The following is a 23,519-nucleotide window of genomic DNA, read 5'->3' as shown; positions in this document are numbered from 1 at the left end:
GGCGCATCACTCCGCGCTCCTTTGGAGCCCGGCGTGTATGCCGTAACGCGCACGCGCAAGGCGGAAAGGACCGGAAGAGGCTCATTAGCTTCTTCCTCTCCTGAGCCCAGTTCATGAGAGCCAATGGGAACTCTTGGCGAAATTGCGTCACTTGTTTCCTGCCTCTTTCCCGGCTCACGAGGTTGCCTACGGCGACAGTAGTGCAGGAGGCACTGGCCGTTCCCGGTCCCAGGCTCAGCATGCGGTGCACCAGCCTACCTACCCTAGTGACCTTTTGCGCCGGGCTTTGGATCTCGGACCTGGTGCTGGCGCAGGGCCTGGAGGCCGGTGTGCAGCCGAGGGCTGACTGTGAAGGTGAGCGGTGTGTGACCTGCTTGCATGGCGGCGACACCAAGCTCAGCCCAGCTGTTATCTAAGCAGCTTCTCCCGGCCCAGGCTGTAAATAACATCTCACCCAGGAAATGCGGCCCAGTCAGTCATTTACCCCCACCTTTCGCAGCCTAAGCAAAAGCTTGACTTGGGCGCAGTGACGCTTGAGGACACGTTCTGCTTTTTGCTGTTATTAAGTTGGCGCAGGAAAAGGAGTGAGTTAGGATTTGTATTGGATTTTGTGCAAATGACCTCGTTGTCAACTTAATTCTGTTGCTCCTAAACTGGGGAGATTTGCCTCTTTGTGCATAAGACATGTTCTGAGGTGCAAACTAATTTGTCACTCCCAGAAGGAAAATAAAACAAGATAATATGCTAGGGTTGCTGAAATCAAAGACAAAGTTAACGCTGGTTAACACTTTATAGACGGAAGTCGCTTTACAAGGGAGCACATTAATTCCTTGAGAAGAGAAGGATAAAATAGAAATATTGACTTTTTTTCTTTTATGGACTTGGCGATCAGAACACCTTTATCCATTCCACCAAACCCCCTGGCTTTGAGGGTGTTGTACTACCTAGGTTTTACAAAAAGAGCATACATTTTAGAGGGCTGTTAACAAGAACCAAGATGAGAGCTTTGATAGCCCCTTCCTTTGGGACCACTGCAGCACTTAACATCCTTGTTTTAGTGAAATAAATTTAAATGTGTGTCCTCTGATCTTGAGGGTGGACACACTAAACAGGAAATGTAGACTTACAAGATTCACATGGAATGAGTGGTTGAGTGTGTAGTCTTACTGTAAATAAATAAAACCTTAATAATTGGAGTCCCGCTTTCTATCAGCAATTATCCAATCTTTCTCTAGAAGTTTTAAAATAGGTTAAGTGTTATTTTAAAACTCTGTAGGGGCTGGAGAGATGGCTCAGCAGTTAAGAGCACTAGCTATTCTTCCAAAGGTCCTGAGTTCAATTCCCAGCAACCACATGGTGGCTCACAACCATTTGTAATGAGATCTGGCACCCTCTTCTGGCATGCAGAACACTGTATACATAATAAATAAATAAATCTTAAAAACAAACAAACAAAACAAAACAAAACCCTCTGTAGATAGATAGTTGTTTCACAGTTATAATTTCGGTTAAAGATCTCATTTTGGGCAATCAGTTGGCTCAACAGCTAAAGGTGATTGTTCCCGAACCTGAAAATCTCAGTTTGGTCCTCAGACCCTTACAGTTTGGTGTCTCCAGACCCTACATGATTGAAGGAGAAAAGCCACTCTTGCAATTAGTCCCCTGACCTCCACACATAGCCATGGTGTGCTGACTTACAAAATAAATCAATAAGTAGATAAGCAAATAAACAGGTAAGTAAATAAATACATGTAATAATTTTTAAAGATCTCATATTTCCCAACACATTTCAGCTTCATTTGTGAGGCATGTACTATTGATTTGATGAGCCATTCATAATTAATTTTTTGTAGTTTTGGCCTGAAAACATATCAGAAGAGATAGCGCATCTGGATTAATGGAGAAGCCTGTCACCTTTTCTAATTTACTAGTCTGTTGTGATTATTAGTTTGCATGTCTGGCTAACCCACTAATGTATCCTTATTTATTCAGTAAGGAGGCTACATACTCATACACGTGGGAATTATCATGGAGCAAGAGCTAGACTTTATATTGTGTTCTATTACTGTGTATTAGCCTTTTAATTTTATTTATTTTGTGTGTCTGGCACAAATGCCACAGTGTATGTGAGGAGGTCAGAGAACAGAATCCTTTCCTTTTGCAGTGTGGGTCCTGAGACTCAAACTCAGGCCATCAGACTTGGCAGCCAGCTCTTTTACACACTGAGCCATCTCATCAGCCCTTGTGAGCACTTATTTATTAGTTACTTATTTTCCCATCAGTGTATCAGATTAAAATAATGTATTATATTGCATATAACACAGCATGTATTATACTGCATATAATAATACAGTATATTGTATATAATATAGCCGTGGTAAAACATGGTTGTTGTAGAATATTATTTTAAGGCGTGTTATTTTTGCTTATGTTGCATTTGTTTAACTCTGTGAACCTGTGTTACTTTGCCTGTCTAAAACACCTGATGGTCTAATAAAGAACTGAACAGCCAATAGCAAGGCAGGAGAGAGATAGGTGGGGCTGGCAGGCAGAGAGAATATATAGAAGGAGAACTCTGGGAGGAGGAAGAAAAACAGAGATAGAGGAGTGAAAGGAAGGAGGAGCCAGAGAAGGAGGAGGACTCCAGGGGCCAGCCACCCAGCTACACAGCAAGCCACAGAGTAAGAGTAAGATTTACAGAAGTAAAAGAAGGGGAAAAGCCCAGAGGCAAAAGGTAGATGGGATAATTTAAAGTTAAGGAAAGCTGGCAAGAAACAAGCCAAGCTAAGGCCTGGTATTTGTAGTTAAGAATAAGCCACTCTGTGTGATGTATTTGGGAGCTGGGTGGCGGACCCCTCAAAAGAGAAAAGAGCCAAAAACCAACCAACAACATATGGTCATGGGCCCCTTTCGACCTGTTGATGTGTTCTGGTTGGGGGAGATTTTCAATTTGCTTTTCTTATTCACTTTGCTTAACCAGTCCCTGTAGACAGTTTAGTTTGTGAGTCTTGGGCTTAGGTAATTTGAGGTTTTCTGAGAAAACTTGAAAAGGATTTTATTATGGAACTTAAACTATTTTGAAATCAGTATAGATTGATGTATGAAACTACTTTAATAAACAAAGAAAGCCCTGCAGCATGAATACAAGAAAGGTAACTATTTGATAGCACACTAACAAACACAAGCCAGGAACCTTAAGCTACCAGCTTCAATCATCCCTGCTGAAGTTATTAGAGAATAACTTCATCTAAGTTCAAGGATTAAACTTGGGTTTCTCTGTGGCACGTGCCACTGTTGTTAATTTTATTTTCCTTTCAGAAACTCTTGTCCTGATGGTCTTGATGCTGCTGTTTCTCTTGTCTTTGCCTTTTGTCACTGCAAACATTTTTCAGATTTCTTCCTGTGCTTCGAATCCTCTGGCCATGGCTGCCTTCCCTTCCTTCCTTTCCCTTCCTTCCTTCCTTCCTTCCTTCCTTCCTTCCTTCCTTCCTTCCTTCCTTCCTTCCTTCTTTCCTCCCTCCCTGCCTCCCTCCCTCCCCTCCCCTCTCTCTGTCTCTGTGTCTCTCTGTGTCTCTCTGTCTCTCTCTGTGTCTCTGTCTCTCTCTGTCTCTGTCTCTGTCTCTCTCTCTCTCACTTTCGACACAAGGGCTCACTATGTAGCACCCAAGTGCTGGGATTAAAGACATGTGCCACCAGGCTTGGCCTAGCCATGATTTAAATGTTGGAATTGTTCAGTGTTGTGCCCTCTGTCCATATTTATTATCAGTCTACATACAGTGCAATAAAAATCAATCTATCTGACAGTCTAGTAAATCCTACATCTCTATAGCCAAGATGCCATCTTCCCACAGTTCCAGACATATTGTCCATTAGGTGATTATGGAATGGCTAACATTTCAAAAACTCAACATAGTTAAAAAGTAATCCTCCCCACTTTTTATTCTTTAGGAGCTTGTTCCTATGCTGCAAGGTCAGTTATTAACTGGTTTGTTCTATATGTCTTTTTCCTTCTTTCTGTCAACCAATTGCTTGTTTATTGATTCTCCCTTCCGCTGGTTTCTCTGCCTTTCTACAGACTTTCACTGCTTTTACTTTCTACTGTCCTTGTGTCCTTCCATCCTGTACTTTGCCCCATCTCTAGCCCCCTGTGAGGGTTGTCACATTGCTCCTTGGTTTAAAAAAGTCTTTCAGGGGTTTCCCAGTTTCCTCCAGGTAGTTTCTCCTGCTTTTTTTCCCCACAGCACCTAATTAATGTGTTTCTCAAAAGATTCAAAAAATCATTTCACTATCTGCCATGCAACTATGTACTTTTTTTTGAGACAGAGTTTCTCTGTATAATTTTGGTGCCTGTCCTGGATCTTGCTCTGTAGCCCAGGCTGGCCTTGAACTCACAGGGATTCTTCTGCCTCTGCCTCCCGAGTGCTGGGATTAAAGGTATGTGCCACCACCGCCTGGCTCAACTATGTACTTTTAAAAAGTCTTTCTGGCCGGGCGGTGGTGGCACAAGCCTTTAATCCCAGCACTTGGGAGGCAGAGGCAGGTGGATCTCTGTGAGTTTGAGGCCAGCCTGGGCTACAGAATGAGTTCCAGGAAAAAGGCACAAAGCTACACAGAGAAACCCTGTCTCAAAAAAAAAAAAAAAAAAAAAGTCTTTCTGGATGATGTCTCTCATCCTGTGGTTTTCAAAATTATTATGACACATACTAGGCACATTATTGAACAAAAGGCTATAAATGTGCTGTGGCAAAATTTCATGCAAGTTTTGGTGAGCCAAATGTCTGTCTTTTCCTCATTTGGAAAAGGTGACAGTTGAGGTTAAGAAATCATATGAGGACATGTTGGGGAAGTGATAGGAGACTTCGCAAGACCGAATCTCTCTTGTAGGAAGACAAAATGGAAAGTTGCTTAGAGACTGATGAATTCCTGCTCACCGGCAGCAAGATCATGACAGCAGCTGTGTTCTTTGCAGACTTAATGTGTTTGATAATTAAGCTGATATGTCAGGAGACATTTGTCACTCTATCAGTGGCTCATAACATTGTTGATCAGTTAGATGTGTTTTCATCATTTGCCTCTAGAGAGAACACTGGTCCTTTCTCTTGTTCTGCTTTACTGGCTGTTCCGAGGAGTGCTTTTCTGATTCTGTCTTACATCCTCAACTTCTAAACGTTGGCGTTTCATGAAGGTGATACCCAGGCCTATACTTTCTTCATCTCCCTTTTCTCTGTGATGCCATCTTTGGAATATTTGCTTGAATATGATGAATTACACATTTATGTATCATCCTAGATCATATCCCAGTTCTCAGATTTATAACAATGTGCTGCATATTAACATTTCAGCCAACAAATGGACCATGTATACAAAAATGGTTCTATGTAATTATGAAAATTTTCTATCACTCACTGATGTTAAATCATTTTTTAATCATTTGTTTGTGTTGATCCTGGAATAAACAGACCCCATGCAGGCTTAGACTAATGCATGTTTTTGTGTCTTAGTGTTTAACAAACAAGTTTAAAAAGTAATAAATAAATTAAGAACTTAATAAAGATTTAAAGAAGGAAGATATAGTGCAATATTTGTGTTTCAAGCTTAGTGTCATAACAAAACGGTCAAATAGTTTCTTTAAAAATTAAAGAGAGTTTATATGATGGAAAACTTATAGTAAGCTAAGGTTCATTTATCATGAAAGAAAAAAAAAACTAATCCCCCCCCTCCCCACCGAATTTCATGTAGTCTGTGTTCGGTGCCTATAGTGTCTACCTCAGTGTCTACCTCCCTTGACTGTCACGTTGGCTCACCCCTTCCTGGCTCCCCCAGCTCAGCTTCTACTTCTCCAGGCTCCATTTCTAGTAAGAGCCAGGTGCAGGCATACCATCTTATTTTAAAACTCTCTTTTCTGAAGACTTGTTTTTATTTATTTATATGTCTCTGTTTGATCTATAGAATGCATGTGTGCAGAAACTTTCAGAGGCCAGAAGAGGGCGCCTGATCCCTTGAAACTGGAGTTTCAGGCAGTTGTGAGCCACCTGATTTGGGTGCTGGGTCCTTTGGTGGAGCAGTGAGTGCTCTTAACCGCTGAGCCGTTGTTCCAGTCTTGATTATTAATATTCAGTTTCTACTGTACCTTTCTTATATTTATGTACCTAAAATTGAGCAAAACTTACCTACAGCATTCAGTATGGTAACATGTTCTACACACAGGCATGATCATCTTGTGGCTGCAGGCTGCATATGGTTCAAGATAGCTATGAATGTAGTTCAACATAAAATCACAATATATTGTAAGATTTTGTGTGTGTATGGTTTTTTTTTTGTTTCGTTGTGTATGTGTTTACTTGTAGCTGTTGCATGGTTCTTGAGCAGAAACTTTGTACATGACAATGCAGTGTTATAATTCTAAAAAATTGAACATACCTGCCAATCATGTAGCCCAGGAACAATGAGCTGTACACTATGACTTTGGTGTGTAGCAGGTTACAACATCTAAGTTTCTGTAAGTACCCTCTTTGATGTTCCTACAATAAAGTCACCTAGCAACACATTTCAGAAGCAACACATCCCCATCATTAAGAGATGCATGACTGTACCAAGAGGTTTCCTCACTGTTTCTACTTGAATTATGCATTAGTCAGAATTCATCAGAGCAATAGAACCAATACCAAATGTGTGTGTGTGTGTGTGTGTGTGTGTATGTGTGTGTGTGTGTGTGTTAGTCTTTAACTTACAATGAGGTTACATCCCCATCATAAATTGAAAATATCATAAGCCAAGCTGCATTCAGTACACCCAATCTGCCAAGCAGCATAGTTTTGGAACACGGTACACTGTAGAGTGTGGTGTTTAACCTTGTGATTGTGAAGTTGAGGGGGTGCTATGAGTGGTTTTCCAATCACATTCTCATTCAGGATGGGGAAGGAGGGTATCATAGGTTACGGCCAGTTGAGACCAGAGACAGAAGTAGTCTACTTGAAAAGATTTCAGGTTTGGTTATTATCAGTCATTAAATTGACTTTATTTTATGTTTAAAGAAGTGAAAGGATTAGTAATATAAATATAGAGCAGAGGCTTTTGGGAAAGAGCCAGTTAAACTTCTGTAAATAAAGTTGATAAGACCAACAGCAGATCAGATGCCAGTGAGAAAAAGAAATAGTGTATAACAAGATCTAAGAGGTGGACTGTGGATGTAGCTCAGCTGGTAGAGTGCTTGCCTGGCATGTATGAAACTCTGAGTTTGAGCCACAATATTGCATAATATGGTTGTATTCACCTGTAATCCTAGCTCTTGGGGTGTGGAGCAGGAGAATCAAAAGTTTAGCTAAATAGGGAGTTTGAGACCAGCCTGGGATACATGAGACTATTACTAGTAGTGGGTAAAAAGATGGCTAAGAATGTATCACAGAGAGATGAAAGGATAAGATGGGAAAGAGATAATAAAGATAAAGAAAACTCAGCATATGTTCATTGGATTTCCAGAAGATCAGGAGAGAGGCTATGTGCATTAGTGATGTTGCTCCTTGCTGGGACATACATCCTGACAAAAACATCTCAAAGAAGAAAAGATTTCTTCTTCCTTTCACAGGGCCGGGGCCACTGGGGATCAAGTGCCCTCTTTACTACTTGCCCAGCAAGTTAGGGGATGTCTCTCTGGCTCAGGCTCTCTATCTGTAAAGAGGGTAGTGATGTATCTATGCCATAGCTTTGTTGGGAACCTTGAAGGAGTTAAAATACATGCAATGCTTGCATCAGAGCCAGCACCCGCCAGCCCTGACAAGGGTTAATGTGGTGGTTGCTCACGGCTGCGCCTATTCCGAGTCCCATCTCTCACAGCTCAAGACAATTGGGATTGAATAATGTTCTTCAAGTTAGGATTTAACTATGCTATACATAAAGTATAAAAAAGCAGATTAGAATTCCACCAATCTCAGACTCATGGGGAGGAACATAAATACTTGTGCATGCTAAGGAACTTTATTTAAGGTATTATAGTTATTCTGGTTTTTCTCTATGCCTGAAGCAAAGTTATTCCCAAGACCATATCCTATACAAAAGCTATCTTATCTTTTAGGGTCTGCCAAAGTTTATACAAAAGGTTTTCATTTTAGGTGGAACTTGGTTCCAAAGACTGACTGGTAGATTCTGTCTACTGCATTCATGGCTTTAGTAACAGACCCCCCAAATAATGTTTAGCGTTTGAATCCATGGTCATAATGCATTGAATCCTACCTATATATTGTAAATGTTATGCATATAAGTGTTAGCCTGAATGTATGCAACCATGTGCCTGGTGCCAATGAACGCCAAAAGAGGGCATCAGATCCTTAGAACTGCAGTTACACGTGGTTGTAAGCTGTAGGTGGCAGGCACCGAACCTGGGTCCTCTGTAAGAGCTGCAAGTGCTCTTAATTGCTGAGCCACCTCTCCAGCCCTGAATCATACCTATATTTTTCTCGCTTGGTGGGTGGGTCATGGTCATAGATGCGGTAGAGGTAGAATTTTGTAACAGACCTAAGTCTCTCTTCCTTCTAGTATGTAAAGAATTCTTAAACCGATTCTACAACTCCTTGCTAACCAGAGGAATAGACTTTTCTGTGGACACCATAGAGAAAGAGTTGATCAACTTTTGCTTGGATGCCCAAGGAAAAGAAAACCGCCTGGTATGGTAAATTTCATTTTTCCAGTGTGCTTCAAAAGAACTACTACCAAGTTTCCCTTTTCCACTTGGAGTTGGTGTCTTCCTACTTCAGTGCCTACTTCAAACATGCTTATTGTAGATGGAAGCAGAAGTCAATCTTCTGGGAAACACAGTCCTATGTGTTAAGTCTCAAACCCTGGGACAGATGGCTGAAGTGCCTATTTAACAAATTAAAGTGGGGACCTGTCCACTAGGTACTCCCAGCATCCCTCAGTCCCTCCCTGTTACAGGGTCCTCCTGGTTGGCATACTCTGTCCCCTAGCCTAAACTTCTCCAGCCGGGGCTGGGCTTTCTTTCCCCCAGATGTCCTTCCAGCCATTTTGGTTACCCCTTCTCTTTGGGGCCTCCTGGCTGTTCCCCTCTATCCCCTCTCCCTTACCCTCTCTGCTCTCCTCACACGGCTCAGGGTGACCTCCACTCTGGACTCTTCCAGACATCTCTGCCTCTGACTATGCTCTCACTTTTATCTACAATAAACCTTCTCCTCCACCATACCTAGGAGCAGTCATGTCATGTCCTTTCCTTTTTTTTTTTTTTTTTTTTTTTAGACAGGATTTCCCTGTGTAGCTTTGGAGCTTTCCTGGAACTCACTCTATAGACCAGGCTGGCCTTGAACTCACAGAGATCCGCCTGCCTCTGCGTCCCAAGTGCTGGGATTAACGGCATGCACCACCACTTCCCAGCATCCTTTCCTTTTTCTTTCTTTCTATTTTTTCATTCACTATGGATTTTTATTGAGAGTAATCCAGTTTTCCTTTCTAAATAAATCACAGGCAAGCAATTTTACATTTTCTTAAGCCGAATTGTAAAGCTGTTTCTGGTAATAATTTACTATTATAAGGCTTTTGCATTTGTTACCAAGACACTTAGTCAAACCCATAAATCATCTCAGTATCACTCACATGTAATGATTGAGGCATATATGTGTGTGTGTGTGTGTGTGTATGATTGTGTTTCCTGAAATTTTTTTAATTATTTATTTATTATGTATACAATGTTCTGCCTGCATGTATACCTGCAGGCCAGAAGAGGGCACCAGATCTCATTATAGATGGTTGTGAGCCACCATGTGGTTGCTGGGAATTGAACTCAGGACCTCTGCAAGAGCAGCCATTGCTCTTAACCTCTGAGCCATCTCTCCAGCCCCCGTGTTTCCTGAATTTAATGTATAGCTTATTTCAATATTCAATAAAGACAATTTTAGATCAAATCATTTTTTTTCCATCTTGGTATTGAACCTACAACTTTGTATGAGTTAAGCATGTGTTTTACCACTGAGCTATATCTCAGGTACCAGACCAGTTCTTTTTAGCCTAAAGTGGTCATGTTAATGTGTATCAGTGATTGACACATTGCCAAACTCTTGTCATTTATTTGTGTGTGTTTTTTTTGTTTTGTTTTGTTTTTCGAGACAAGGTTTCTCCGTGTAGCTTTGCGCCATTCCTGGAACTCACTTGGTAGCCCAGGCTGGCCTTGAACTCACAGAGATCCGTCTGGCTCTGCCTCCCGAGTGCTGGGATTAAAGGTGTGCGCCACCACCGCCCGGCTTGTCATTTATTTGTATATAAACACAAGTAAAGATTTATTTTTATTTTTAATAATGTGTATGTGTGTGATTCTGTGTAGGGGTTTGTGCACTGTGAATGCAGGTGCCTGCAGAGGCCAAAAGAGGGTGTCAGATACCCTCCAGCTGAAGACACAAGATGTTGTGAACTGCGTGATATGGGTAGATGTTAAGAACCCAACTCAGGTCTTTGGAAGAACTGTATGAACTCTTAAATGTTGGACCATGCCTCCAGCCATATATATATATATATATATATATATATATATACACACACACACACACACACACACAGACACACATATATATGCCTGGTTTTTTTTTTTTTTTGACAGGGTTTCTCTGTGTAGCCCTGGCTGTCCTGGAACTTGCTCTGTAGACCAGGCTGGCCTCGAACTCAGAGATTCACCTGTCTCTGTTTTTGCCTCTCATGTGCTGGGGTTAAAGGCATGTGCCATCACCACCTGACTTTATATTTGTATCTGTAAAATTTTAAGTCAGGTAACTGGAAAGGCAGTGTGATATATGTGACAGCTAAAATGCTGGACTGCATAATTCTGTCTTTTCTACTTTTGGGCTGGGTGATCTTCTACTGTCTCGAAAACAACATGGGGATAATAATAGCACTCACTTCTCAGGATTACTGTGAGCAGTGAATAAGCTAATCCCTTTGAAGAAGTGAGAGCAGTGCCTGACAGAGCAAACACTAAGTGTGAGCTCTTCTTGCCCATCTGTCACTATCTCGGGAATTATCAGGTGCATCTAATTAGCCTGATGACAAAGGCTGGAGTCACTGGTCTTCAGGTGCCTCAGCCAGCCAGGGTTAAAATTTAATAGCTGGACTATGAAAACAAAGCTGACCTCGTTCTCCCCTACCCCCACCCCTTTTTTTATTTTGTTTTTTTGAGACAGGATTTCTCTGTGTAACAGCCCTAGCTGTCCTGGAACTAGCTCTGTAGACTAGGCTGGCCTCGAACTCAGAGATCCACATCCTCTGGCTCCCAAGTGCTGGGATTAAAGGTGTGTGCCACCACTGCCCCGCCTCGTTCTCCCTTCTTTATACCGTTTTTTCTTGCTTTTATTCATTATCGGGAACGCTAAGTCTTTTCAGTCATGTTTCATTGATCTATTATGTATGCATGTGTGCGGCCTGCATATAGAGGTCAGAGGACAACTTGCAGGAGTCAGTTTTCTCCTCCTACCACATCGGACTCGGGGATCACGCTAAGGTTGTCAGTCCTGGCGGCAGGCACCTGTACCATCCAAATCATCTCACCAGCCCCGTATTGCCCATCATTCTCTTTCTAGTGCTATTATCTGGGAGCCACCAAAGACGCAGCCACCAAGATCCTAGGTGAAGTTACACGTCCCATGAGTGTGCACATGCCCATAGTGAAGATCTGTGAGAGGCTGAAGAAGATGGACAGCCAGATTTGTGAGCTAAAGTATGGTACGAGAGACTCAACTGTCTTTGCCACTGTGTTCCATGTGTCGTCCAGCTTTGAAACACTGGGCCATGTTATCTAAAAAGCCAGCGTTAGAGAGACGGAATTCTCCACTCGCTGACAGGTTGCTGAATGGTGTTTTATGGCGGCTGACCTCATATAAAGGAAGAGAAATAAATGAACTAATAATAACCTAATAGCAAATATTGGATACTAATGAATAATTGGCATTAAGTTGGAACTGCCAGTCCCAGAGTTTAAGTTCCTAGTTTACTAAGGTGATGTCAGCCATGTGTGTCTGGACAGTTTGTGAAAATGAATAGAAGAACCAGGCATGGTGGACGCTGAAGACATGAGTTCATGCGTTCAATGGCAGCAGGGCTCTGAAGTCGTAAAGTGACTGCATTTTCATCCTAGGTGTGTTCATCCGTCTTTCGCCTTTCACTTTCAGGAACTGGGCTAGTCCCATCAAACCAGGTCTTGCATGATGACGTAGCTCATCAGAGGTGCCTAAAATAAACAGCCAGGAAAGGAAGGGGATGTCCTATTTAAAACTATCCTTGGCCTTATAAATTTCACATGATTAAATCTATTCTTATACTGAGGAATTGTATCTGGGCCAGCCTTTTGCGTAGATGGAGTCAGTGTGATGAAAGGCTGGGAAAATTTTTCCCTCAGCTATCCTTAACACCTGAAATTCCACGGATGGAGACTTTCTTTTTGCGTAAGTTGTTTTCTGTCACACACACACACACACACACACACACACACTGTATTACTGTAAATGACCTAAGTAGTTAGCATCCAGATCTGAATCATTTAGCCTCATTTCCCACCACAGCTGTGTAATGTGCATACATACCATAGCTACACGGCAAACAAGGAACAGGTTCAGGGTTGAACGGTACCAAGGACAACCTCATTCTTAGTCTGCCAAGCACAGGCCCTGACTTCCAGGGTAGTTTTTATGAGTAAGTGTCCCTTTTTATTGACTTCAAAGGAGTAGTAGGGTAGAGGCAGGAAGCCCTGAGTCCATACAAAACATGTTCACACAAGGGACAGCTGTGTGTTGAGTATTTCATACAACAAATCCATTTTCAAAGACTTGTACATTCAGTGAGTGGTTTCACCTCAAAGGGCTTCTTAAATATTAGAAAAAGTATCAAATATTATAGAGAAAATTAATATTTATTTATGCATGAGAACACTGGCCATTAGAGAACCTTGGGAAGCCATAAACTAATTTTAATTTTTGTATTGACCTCTTTCTTGTACTTTTAAGAGTATTGTGGCATTCTCCCTTTTAAATTTAGGGAGATGCCATTTCTTTCCCAGGAAAAATATCAGAGAAACTGCTGACGTTTACTTGAAGTTTCTCTTCTCCTTCATCCACTTCTCTTGAGTGTATCAATAGTTATAAGTTCTTTTCAGCCTACTGTCAGATCCCCTGGAACTGGGCTTTGAGGTGGTTATGAAGTACCTGTTGTGGGTTCTGGGACTTGACCTTGGTCCCTCTGCAGAGCAGAATATGCTCTTAACCAGAGAGCCATTTCTCCGGCCCTGATTCTTCACATTATTATGGAGACTCCATAATGCTCACATACATTATTGGAGATGTATCTTCTCTTTAAACTGGACGATAACCTGCTGGTTAGTTATGGCCTATGTCTGTTAGTTAGCCACAATGAAGGCCATGCCAAAGACACTGGCTTTTATTTATAAATTTCTGTCTTTTCAACCTTCGGAGAAGCAATTAAGCAATTAAGTTTGTTTCAGGAATGCAGACTGGAGAACTCTGCAAAGCTTCCAGGCCCTTGTTTTGAAGCCACACAGCCCTTTAGGAGGATGGTGGGAATGCAAACTATCCTGGTGTCTTTATACAGTGGAGGATGACAAAATCCCCAGGGGTTCAAGTTCCTAGTATAAACTGGCATAGCATTTGCATAGAATTCAGGCATGTCCTCTTCTTAACTCTAAGTCATCTTCAGATTACTAATATTACATCATACAATGTAAATGTCATGTAATAGTTTTCCATTACATACTTTGTGTGTGCACACACTTGTGTGCTCACACTCCTGTGAAAGTATAAAAACGTAAGTGCATGTGTGCCCCAGCACACACGTGAAGGACAGGGAACAATCTGTGGGAGTCAGTTCCCTCTTTCCACTGTGTGGATCCCTGGAGATTGAACTTAAGTCCTTGGGCTTGGTAGCAAATGACTTCATCCACTTCATCTTGCTGGCCAGTAAACAGTTGTTATACTGTATTGTTTAGGGGATTATGACAAGAAAATCTCTGTACATGCGCAACATAGATTCAATATTACCCTTCCCGAATATCATTGGTCTATGATTGGTAGCATTCAAGGACATAGAACCCAAGGGTGTAGAGAGCTGACTGGTGATACTGCATTTTTACTGGGCGTGTCTTGATCTCCATGGAAGGGGAATTGTCTCACACTGAAGGAGAACGAAGTTGCATGAAATTTTGTTTTGTTTTGTCGTTCAATCGTGTGTTCCTTTTTAACCTTTAGAGAAGAAATTGGACTTGGCGTCGGTGGACCTGGGGAAGATGAGAGTCGCGGAACTGAAGCAGATCCTGCACAGCTGGGGGGAAGAGTGCAAGGCCTGTGTAGAAAAAAACGACTACGTCAACCTCATCAAAGAACTGGCCCCCAAATATGCGGAGATGCACCCCCAAACGGAGCTCTGACCTCAGCTATTGGTGCACATGGACTGTAGTTAGAGCAAAACGACCGTCTAAGACATGGATGTGTTGGTTAAGGCTAACCAGGGACCGCCCTGGTGGTATACTCACTGTTGTGCTGCTTAGGCTTGTGATTAACCAATGCTTCCTGCTGGTCACCCACGTTTGCAGAGTCCGGAGACCTCAAAGTGCCTTTCTCCTCCTCCTTTGGAAGGTGCAGGGGTTCTCTTTGCACGACTGTGACAATGGCGCCCGGCAGAAGTGAGTCAGGGGAGGGATATTTACTCATGGTTTCAGCCCATCATGTCGGGGTAGCTAATGGCAGAGCAGCTCAGAGCACGGAGACAGGCGCTCGGCAGAGACGGTTGTCATTATGGGGGACTGAGAAGCAGAAAGTGATGTTCAAATAAGGGTAAGGCTGTGACCTTCAAAGATACCTCTACTTCTGCCAGCTAGACTTCACCTCAGAGCCTCCCCTAATCACCACTAACCGGGGAACACACATTAAAAATGAACCGATGGGGGACTGCACGGGCTGGTGGTCCTGTGTTCTGTAAGAAGACAGGCTGAGCAAGCCATGGGAAGCAAGCCAGTAAGCAGCATCCGTCCGCGGTCTCTGCATCAGCTCCTCCTTCCAGGATGCTGCCCTGTCTGAGTCTATGTTTGGGCTCGTTATAATCGCCTTCGAGTTGCCAAGTGACCCAAGCTTAGAGTCCTCTTTCACTGTCACATACTGGACTGAAGCACACTCAGCACATGAGGCAGCAGAGACGCTTGTGGTTTCTAATGCTGTTCTATCAGCTTTAAGCAGTAAGCAATGTTTTCAGCTCCGTTTTCCAGCCATAGAAGAATAAGAACCCCATGATACAAGTGGGTGCCTTTGTGTCATAGGTCGGGGTGTGGATATTCAAGAAAGCATTCCCTTGAAATGTTCTGGGGTGATGGGAATGTCCCTTATCAGGGCAGGTGATGAGAGATATGATCATCATATTGATATAGAGGTATAATTAAGATGTGGGTATTTTATCATACATTAATTCTATCTAATAAACAGTTGTAAAAGTTATTTGAGGATTACCCAAAATTAATTGATTAAAAACAACTGTTCATTTCAATAATCAAATGAACTTACTGGTAACCTGTGGAGTAGAGAAGAACTTATTCAGACAATAAATATACATTGGCAGAATATTGTTCACTTTCAAATGATGCATTTTCAGCCGAGCAATGGGATATGAGTGAGCTTGTTAGCGAGTTAGTGCTCCCCAAGGAGATGTGTAGGGTGTGTAACTGAAAAACGAGAATAAAGGAGTCGTGTAATGAGCGGCCTGAGGTGGTTATTATTTCTGGACTTCAGCAGTTTTCTTGCCGTGTGGGAATAGCCTCCTTCATTTTGAGTTGTATTTAAGAAATACCAAGGTTGAACTGGAGAACTGGCTCAGTGGTTAAGAGAACTAGCTGCTCTTCCCGAGGACCCAGATCCCATCCCCAGAACCCACAAAGCAGCTCACAGTCGTCTGTAACACCAGTTCCAGGGCCTACAACACCTTCTGACCTCCCACAGGCACCAGGCACACAAGTGGTGGAAAGATGTCCTTGCAGGCACTATACACAGAAAATAGAAACAAAAATACCCAAATTAAACTTTAAAAAGTTTCTAAAAACCTATCTGTGTCTTAGTCAGTGTTCTATTGCTGTGAAGAGACACCACAACCACAGCAACTCTTGTAAAATAAAGCATTTAATTGGTGGCTTGTTTACAGTTTCAGAGGTTTAGTTTATTATCATCATGGTAGGGAGCACAGCAGCAGGCAGGCAGACACGGTGCTGGAGAAGCAGCTGAGAATTCTATATCCAGATCTACAGGCAGCAGGAAGATAAGATACTGGGCCTAGCATGGGATTTTAAAACCTCAAAGCCTACCCCTAGTGATATACTTCCTCCAAGAGTCCACACCTCCTAAACCTTCTCAAATAGTGCCACTCCTTGGTGAATAAGCATTCAAATATATCAGCCTAGGAGGACATTCTTATTCAGATCACTACAATGTTTCTATTTTGCACTTGAACTTATAAAACTTATCATTTGGAAATAACCTTAGCTCCCTGATTTCAAAATTAGGTCATATTTTTGTGTCACTCCCGCCTCCCAGGAATCTAGGTAATAGGAACGCTTTTTAGTAGGCCATTCAGATCACTGATGTTGTCTTCTTTTTTTTTTTTTTCCCCTCAGTGCTGGCATGGTCTGTTTTTTCTCAAAGAGGTTTTACACAAATACTTCACAGACTTCTGAAGTTTGCTCCTATAGAGCAGTAGGGAAGCGTACTATACTGCATATTCTTAACCTGTGAGTCTGAGACAGAACTTCAGTTATCTGCTGTGTGTGTGTATGTGTGTGTGTGTGTGTGTGTATGTGTGTATGTGTGTGTGTATTGCATATGTACACATGCATGCTGTTGCTCATGCCTGCAGTGGTTGGAGGATATCAAATGTCCTGCTCTGTCCCCCTCCACCTTACCCCCTTGAGTCAGAGTTTCTCACTGAACCTCAAGCTTATACTTCGCAGCTAGCCTGGCTGGCCGGCGAGCCCTGGGGGTCTGCCTACCTCTTCTTTCCAGTCCAGGAATTGTAAGCATGCATAGCCATGCTTGGCTTTGATGTGAGTCCTGGAGATTTGAACTCAGGCCTTCAAGACCCACTGACTGAGCTATCCACTAGTCCTCAATCAGGTAGGTTTTGAATAGAATTTAAATATATCAGTATTACATTAGGAATGAAGAAAGTTTATTCTCTTGCAGAAAAGAAGTCCAGTAGACAGAAATTCAGGGTGGATTTGGTGGCCACAATGGTCCCACAGACTCAGCTCTGAAGTTTTTGCTTCCTGTCCTAGTGATGGTTTCATTGCTAACCCTGGGTCCACAAACCATCTCCAAGGAGCGGTATAAATTCTCTCTTGCCATGCCTCCCAGGCTGTAATTCCTGGTTATTTACTCTAAATAACCCTTCTCCTGGCTATTTCAATCATTCATGCATGTAAGCGGTAATATTTTCCCTTTTATTGTTTTTGGTTTGAGAAGTATTCTTTTTCTCCTTTATTTTCATTTTAACTTGCTGCTTCTCTCATTGCATATGTGTTTGTGTATGCATTTTCCATGAAAAAAATCTGTGAGCACAGAAGATGTGGAAGTTACACAATCTGGAAAAAAAAAGTGATAAAAATGAGTTGGGGCCAGGGAGTTGGCTCTGTGGGTGAAACAATTGTCCTACAAATGTGAGGCCCTGAGCTTGGATCCCCAGAACCCACATAAAAACCCCAGACATGGCAGGGTGCATATCTGTAATTCTAGCTTCTCTCTGATGAGATGAGAGCTGAAAACAGGAGAATTCTGGGAAACTCCTGGCACAGATAACCTGGAGTACACAGTGATGAACAAAGAACGGACTTTGCCTCAAAATCAAGGTAAGAGGCAAGGACAGACACCCAAGCGACTTCTCAAGACACCCATCAGAAAGAAAGGATAGCTGGTGGCTGTTCTCTCAAAATATATTTGAAAAAAAAATTTCACCTAAGAAAAATCTTGGGCATATGATCATTTTGAATATAGAAACATATTTTTTCTTACTATCTATCATTTTTTTCTTTTTGTTATAGTGCGGGCTTCTTAAATTTGTAGTATCAAAAAATACTGAAATTAGGAAATTAGTTGCATTAAGTTATTCTCCTAAGAATGAATGAATATATATATATATATATATATATATATATATATATATATATATATATATATATATCTGGCAACATAAGGTCAGTAGAAAAAGGAATGTATAGATATGCTGGGGTTTTTTTCTTATCAACTTGACATAAACTAGGGTCATCTGAGAAGAGGGAACCTCAGTTGAGAAAATGCCTACATAAAACTGACCTGTAGACAAGACTATGGGGACATTTTCTTGATTAATATGAGAGGGTCCAGCCCAAAGCAGCTGGCGCCACCCCTGAGCAGGTGGTCCTGGAGTATATAGGAAAGCAGGCCGAGCAAGCCAGAGGGAACCAGCAGTAAGTGGCACCCTCCATGTCTCTGCTTCATTTCCTGCCTTGAGTTCCTGCCTTGACTTCCCTCAATGACAACTATAATCTGTAAGTCAAAATAAACCCTTTCCTCTCCATGTTACTCTTGGTCAGCATTTTTTTCTACAGCAATAGAAACCCAATTAAGACAGTAGATGTTGTTAGAAGGTGTTTGCTATCCTTTCCACTGATAAAGATGTGGGGAATTGTGATTGGGCAGGACTGGCTGGGCCTGAATTTACCACTCTCTCTAGTGGATTGTGGGACTGATAAAATAGCATTTTAAATATGGTGGCTGGGGCTGAGGAGATGGCTCACTGGTTAAAGTGTTTACAGTGCAGGATTCCCAGAACCCATGTAAATGTGGGGTGCGAGTGTGGGCCCTCCTGTAAGTATGTCCTCAGAAGGCAAATACAGGGAAGTCTAGAGCAAGCTGGGTAGCCAGACTAGACTCTGCGTCAATCAATAAGGAAGAAGAACAATTGAAGATGATTTTTTTTGTTTTTGTTTGTTTGTTTGTTTTTTTGAGACAAAGTTTCTCTGTTAAACAGTCCTGGCTATTCTGGAATTCACTCTGTAGACCAGGCTGGCCTGGAACTCACAGAGATTCACCTGCCTTTGCCTCCTGAGTGCTGGGATTAAAGGTGTGCACCACCACCACCTGGCTGAAGATGATTCTTGACATCAACTTGGGTGTCCACATGTATCCTCCTATACATGCACATATGTGGTGATATTGTGTTCCCCAATATATTGTGAACACTAATAAACTTATCTGGGGTCAGAGACCAGAACAGACACTACATATAGAGGCCAGAAAATGGCACACACACCTTTCATCCTAGCATTCCAAAGGCAGAGATTCGTCTGGATCTCTATGAGTTCAAAGCCACACTGGAAACAGCCAGGCATGGTGCCACATGCCTTTAATCCCAGGAAGTGATGGCAGGAAGCAGAAAGGTATATAAGGCGTGAGGACCAGGAACTAGAGCCTGGTTAAGCTTTTAGGTTTTTGAGCAGCAGTTCAGCGGAGATCCATCTGGATGAGGACACAGAGGCTTCCAGTTTGAAGAAATAAGATCAGCTGAGAAGTTGGCAAGGTGAGGTTAGCTGTGGCTTGTTCTGTCTTTCTGATCTTTCAGCGTTCACCCCAATATCTGGCTCCCAAGTTTGTTTTTTATTAAGAAGACCTTTTAAGATTCTTGTTACACACATATGCCCACACACATGCTAATGAGCATATACACACATGCACAACACACACACATGAAAATGAAAAAAAAAATAAACATGGTAGTTGACAATGGCAGACCATTCGTTGTTAGTGAAAGGTATCTACCTAAGACATGTGCTCTAAATGTGGACTTTTTAAATTGTCTGCTATGTACTAGAGGCACCTAGAGATAATTTAATAATCCGCAGGCTGTACCCTGGAGCAGTTCCTTTCAGTCTTTGGATGAAGAGAGAATCTTAAGTGTCAAGAGTTGGTAAAGCCTCCCAGGTGTTTTCATGTGAAGCTAAGCTGGGGGGGAATCGTTGTCCTTAGCACTTTGCCTAGAACTGTGGCAGCTGCTTCGGAGGGAGGAGACCTGGTGTGTGAAGCCCCTCTGGATGGCTTTCAAGGTTTGATGGTTGACCTTGAAAGCTGACAAATATGGGGTGCATTTTCTGTGGACAATCACCCGCTCATTGAGAGACTTGGTTTAGTTGTCTATACTGAGAGCATCAGCTTCTCATCTCATAGCTGTGCCAAGATACCTGGCAAAGACAACTTAAGGAAGATTCATTTGGCTGCGGCTGAGGGTGCAGTCCATCGTGAAGGGGAAGGCATGGCGGAAGGAACAGGGGGCGACTGGTCACATTGCATCCGCTGTCTGGGAGCAGAGAGAGATGGAAGGTGGTGCTCAGCTTGCTTGTTCCTTCTTCTTCTTCTTCCATCTGAGACCCTAGCCCACAGGATGGTTCTACTCAAGTTCAAGGTGGGTCTCTGTTCTATAAGCCTTTCTGGAAAGTCCCTCATAGACACACCTAGAGGTGTCTTTCCATGGTGGTACCAAGTCAAGGCGACAATGAAAGATTAATGATTGCTCTGGATAATAGAAATATAAACCCCCACTGAGACCCAGGATGAGAAAGCACACATAGTCAACACACAGTCCCACAGCCCATTACCAAACTCTGCAGAAACATGTTCTAGGAACTCAAAAATATTTTTTTTTAAGTTTAGAAAGGATATGTTTCACATAAGTAGTGATAATATTTTTCCACTCCTAGAGATGGAATTCAGAGGCTAGGTAAACACTGCAGCCCTGGCACATGTACTAATTGATAATTTCCCCACCCTTAGGGGCCTTAAGCAGCACTCTGTGACACCTTCCTTAAATCTAGGCCAGATAGCGTCACTAGAAGAATTCAGATCAGCTCAGGCTCACTGTCAAATGACAGCCACAAAGAACCTTACCATTATCAGAACTGTTTGGACTAGGGGACTTGGATGAAAGATTGTGGGTGACAGAGAGCATTTTTATGGTCACTCTGACCTGGGTGGGTCTCAATCATTAAGTATCATACCGGGCACTCGTCTCTAAAACCTCCAATTCTCATTTCCCATAGGCTTCTAGGAGTTGAAAAGTACTTGGGACCATCAGAAAACCAGGGATTAGGGTGCCTGGCCTGTTCTTTTGGCTACTGATTTTCATGGCACTCTGAGAAGTTTAAGCATCGATAGTTACGGAGGAAACACACTCACTGAGTCACTTTCCCTTCCCCAACCTCTATATCAGCTATGGCTTTTTGTGTAGGTCACGAGACCCAAGAAGCCTGAGGGAGCAGCCACTTCCCCTTCTTGCTGACCCCACCCTTAGAATATCACTGTCATGTAAGTAGGTGTCTCTGGTCTGTCTGTTATTCTTTCGGGCTGCACTGTGTACAACCAGCTACAGAAGACCTTGTTCATCAGGCTCCTGCTCTTTTTCCTTTTGAATTTTTAAAAACCCATTTTGGAAAGAACAGATCAAATGTTGGCTTCTTAGTCACGGGGCAGCTATAAATACATTGCAAAGGATTGTGGCTGTGAAATTTCTTCTAGGCAATAAGCTTGCCCTGCTGCTGGATATTATCTCAGAATTGTGTGTACATCTGGGGAATTCAAGTGTTCCCTCACTTCTAGAAGTCTTTCCTGATAGTAAAATTTTTATTTACATCTATTCAGTCCTTGTGTGTGTGTTTAAAGTGTATGAAATATGTGCATGTGTGTGCTTGGATGTGTCATCTCAGATGACCTGCTCTATCACTCTCCACCTCATTCCCTTGAGACAGAGTCTCTCACTGAACCTAGAGCTAGGCTGGCAGCCAGCAAGCTCAAGATACCCTCCTATTTCCTCCTCCACAGTGCTGCAGTTACAGGCACACACAGCCATGTTTGGCTTTTATGTGGTTGCTGGGGATTTGAATTCAGGTCCTCATGCTTACTCAGCAAATTCTCTTACCCAGGAACCATCTCCCCAGCCTGGAGCCATCTCCCCAGCCCTAGAGTCATCTCCCCCAGCCCTAGAGCCATCTCCCCAGCCTGGAGCCATCTCCCCAGCCTGGAGCCATCTCCCCAGCCTGGAGCCATCCACCCAGTCCTGGAGCCATCCCCCCAGTCCTGGAGCCATTCCCCCCTGTCCTGGAGCCACCTCCCCAGTCCTGAAGCCATTCCCCCAGCCCTGGAGCCATCTCTCCAATCATGAAGACATATCCCCAGCCCCTCCAGTCTTCTTTGATCTTGAGTTAACACAAGGTTCTTTACTTCTTTTAGAAAGAAACCCAGGGTTTTCTCCTTCATAGGTTATATCTGCCTCCCCAGAAAGTTCACGGTGCTGTTGCACCTTGACCTTGGGCAGAAGGCACTCCATGACGGGCTCAGACTCAAACAGTCGGTTTTCTGATTGTTAGTGATTTCTAGACTTTTCGTTCTGTGGGGAAACCTTCCAATGATCACAGCCTCCTGAACATACAAAGATGTAAATGAAAACAAGAAGTTGAAAAGAAAGGTGAATTAGAATTTAAATTCTAGGTTTGCCTATGTTTGGTTGTACCAGCTGAGGAGAAAAGTTAATAAACTTTGCTGGTCCTTGGTGTTGTATCTTAAGAATGCATCTAGTAATTATGTGCAATATGGGGTTATCATGAAGATTAAATGAAAGATATAAGCAAAATACGTAAGCGTGTACATAGCATCAAGCAGATCTTTCAGTAGATATTATTTGAATCTGAGTGGTACCCTCTTTTCTCCCTCCCTTCCTCCTTTCCATCTTTTCTCCCTTCTTTTCTTCCTTGTGGTTTTATTATGTAGTTCAGGCTGGGCTCTAACTCCTGACCCTCCCGTCCCAGCCTCCCAAGTGCTGAGATTATAAGTGTGCACCACCACACCTGAGTCTGCATGTATTTTTCTTTTGCTTATCCTTAGAGAATTTTATCTGAAAGCATGGTGAGTACTGGCCATTTATTTTATAGATGAGGACGATGGACAGAGACATTCAGAGATGTGCTAATAGACATCCAGCAATGAATTCAGTTCAGCTAATGTCTGAACTGGACCTAATCTTTAGACTGAGAAATTCAAGGTTGGTAGTTTGATGGCTTTGAAATTAACTTTTAAAAGGTGTCCTTGGGAAGCAAGTACGCTCATCTCTTGTGCCTTTGGATTTTTAACCATACTACAATACTACAATAGTCAAGTAGTCAAATAAATATGACCTAACAAGGCTGGAATTCAAAAAATAGCCAGTACAATGTGTTCTGGATGGCAGCTATGAACTGTTATGAATCTCTCTCTCTCTCTCTCTCTCTCTCTCTCTCTCTCTCTCTCTGAAGGGATAACTCAATGTTTCTGGAACATTCTTTAGTTCTACTCTACACCCCTCTGTGACGCTATTGCATCAGGTAAGCTGGGATAATTTAGGTCAACTGTTGGCTCAACAACACAGAGAATGATGAAATATATTTATGGATCGCTTTATTGCAGCCACACAGACCAGTTCTCTAGCAACAC

At 42.6% G+C, this 23,519-nt stretch overlaps 1 protein-coding gene across 1 annotated transcript; it reads left to right on the top strand.

The window, feature by feature from the left end:
* Nucleotides 1–118: 118 nt before the first annotated feature.
* Cdnf (cerebral dopamine neurotrophic factor) lies at nt 119–14,839 on the top strand. Its single transcript, XM_059262440.1, has 4 exons — nt 119–354; nt 8,533–8,660; nt 11,571–11,712; nt 14,244–14,839. The coding sequence occupies exons 1-4, from the start codon at nt 240–242 to the stop codon at nt 14,420–14,422; spliced, it is 564 nt and encodes a 187-aa protein (XP_059118423.1). The 5' UTR covers nt 119–239; the 3' UTR covers nt 14,423–14,839.
* The last annotated feature ends 8,680 nt before the right edge of the window (nt 14,840–23,519 follow it).

The sequence above is a fragment of the Peromyscus eremicus genome, chromosome 5 (genome assembly GCF_949786415.1).
Source record: "Peromyscus eremicus chromosome 5, PerEre_H2_v1, whole genome shotgun sequence".
NCBI classification, from domain to species: domain Eukaryota; kingdom Metazoa; phylum Chordata; class Mammalia; order Rodentia; family Cricetidae; genus Peromyscus; species Peromyscus eremicus.
Note: the sequence above shows the minus strand (reverse complement) of the source record. Positions and strands in the feature narration are given on the sequence as shown.

Excerpts from the sequence above, each read along its gene's own strand:
- Cdnf (XM_059262440.1), top strand. The coding sequence starts at position 240 with ATGCGGTGCACCAGCCTACCTACCCTAGTGACCTTTTGCGCCGGGCTT. Across the intron at positions 8,661-11,570 it reads AAGGAAAAGAAAACCGCCTG|TGCTATTATCTGGGAGCCAC; the intron begins GTATGGTAAATT and ends TTCTCTTTCTAG. Across the intron at positions 11,713-14,243 it reads GATTTGTGAGCTAAAGTATG|AGAAGAAATTGGACTTGGCG; the intron begins GTACGAGAGACT and ends TTTAACCTTTAG.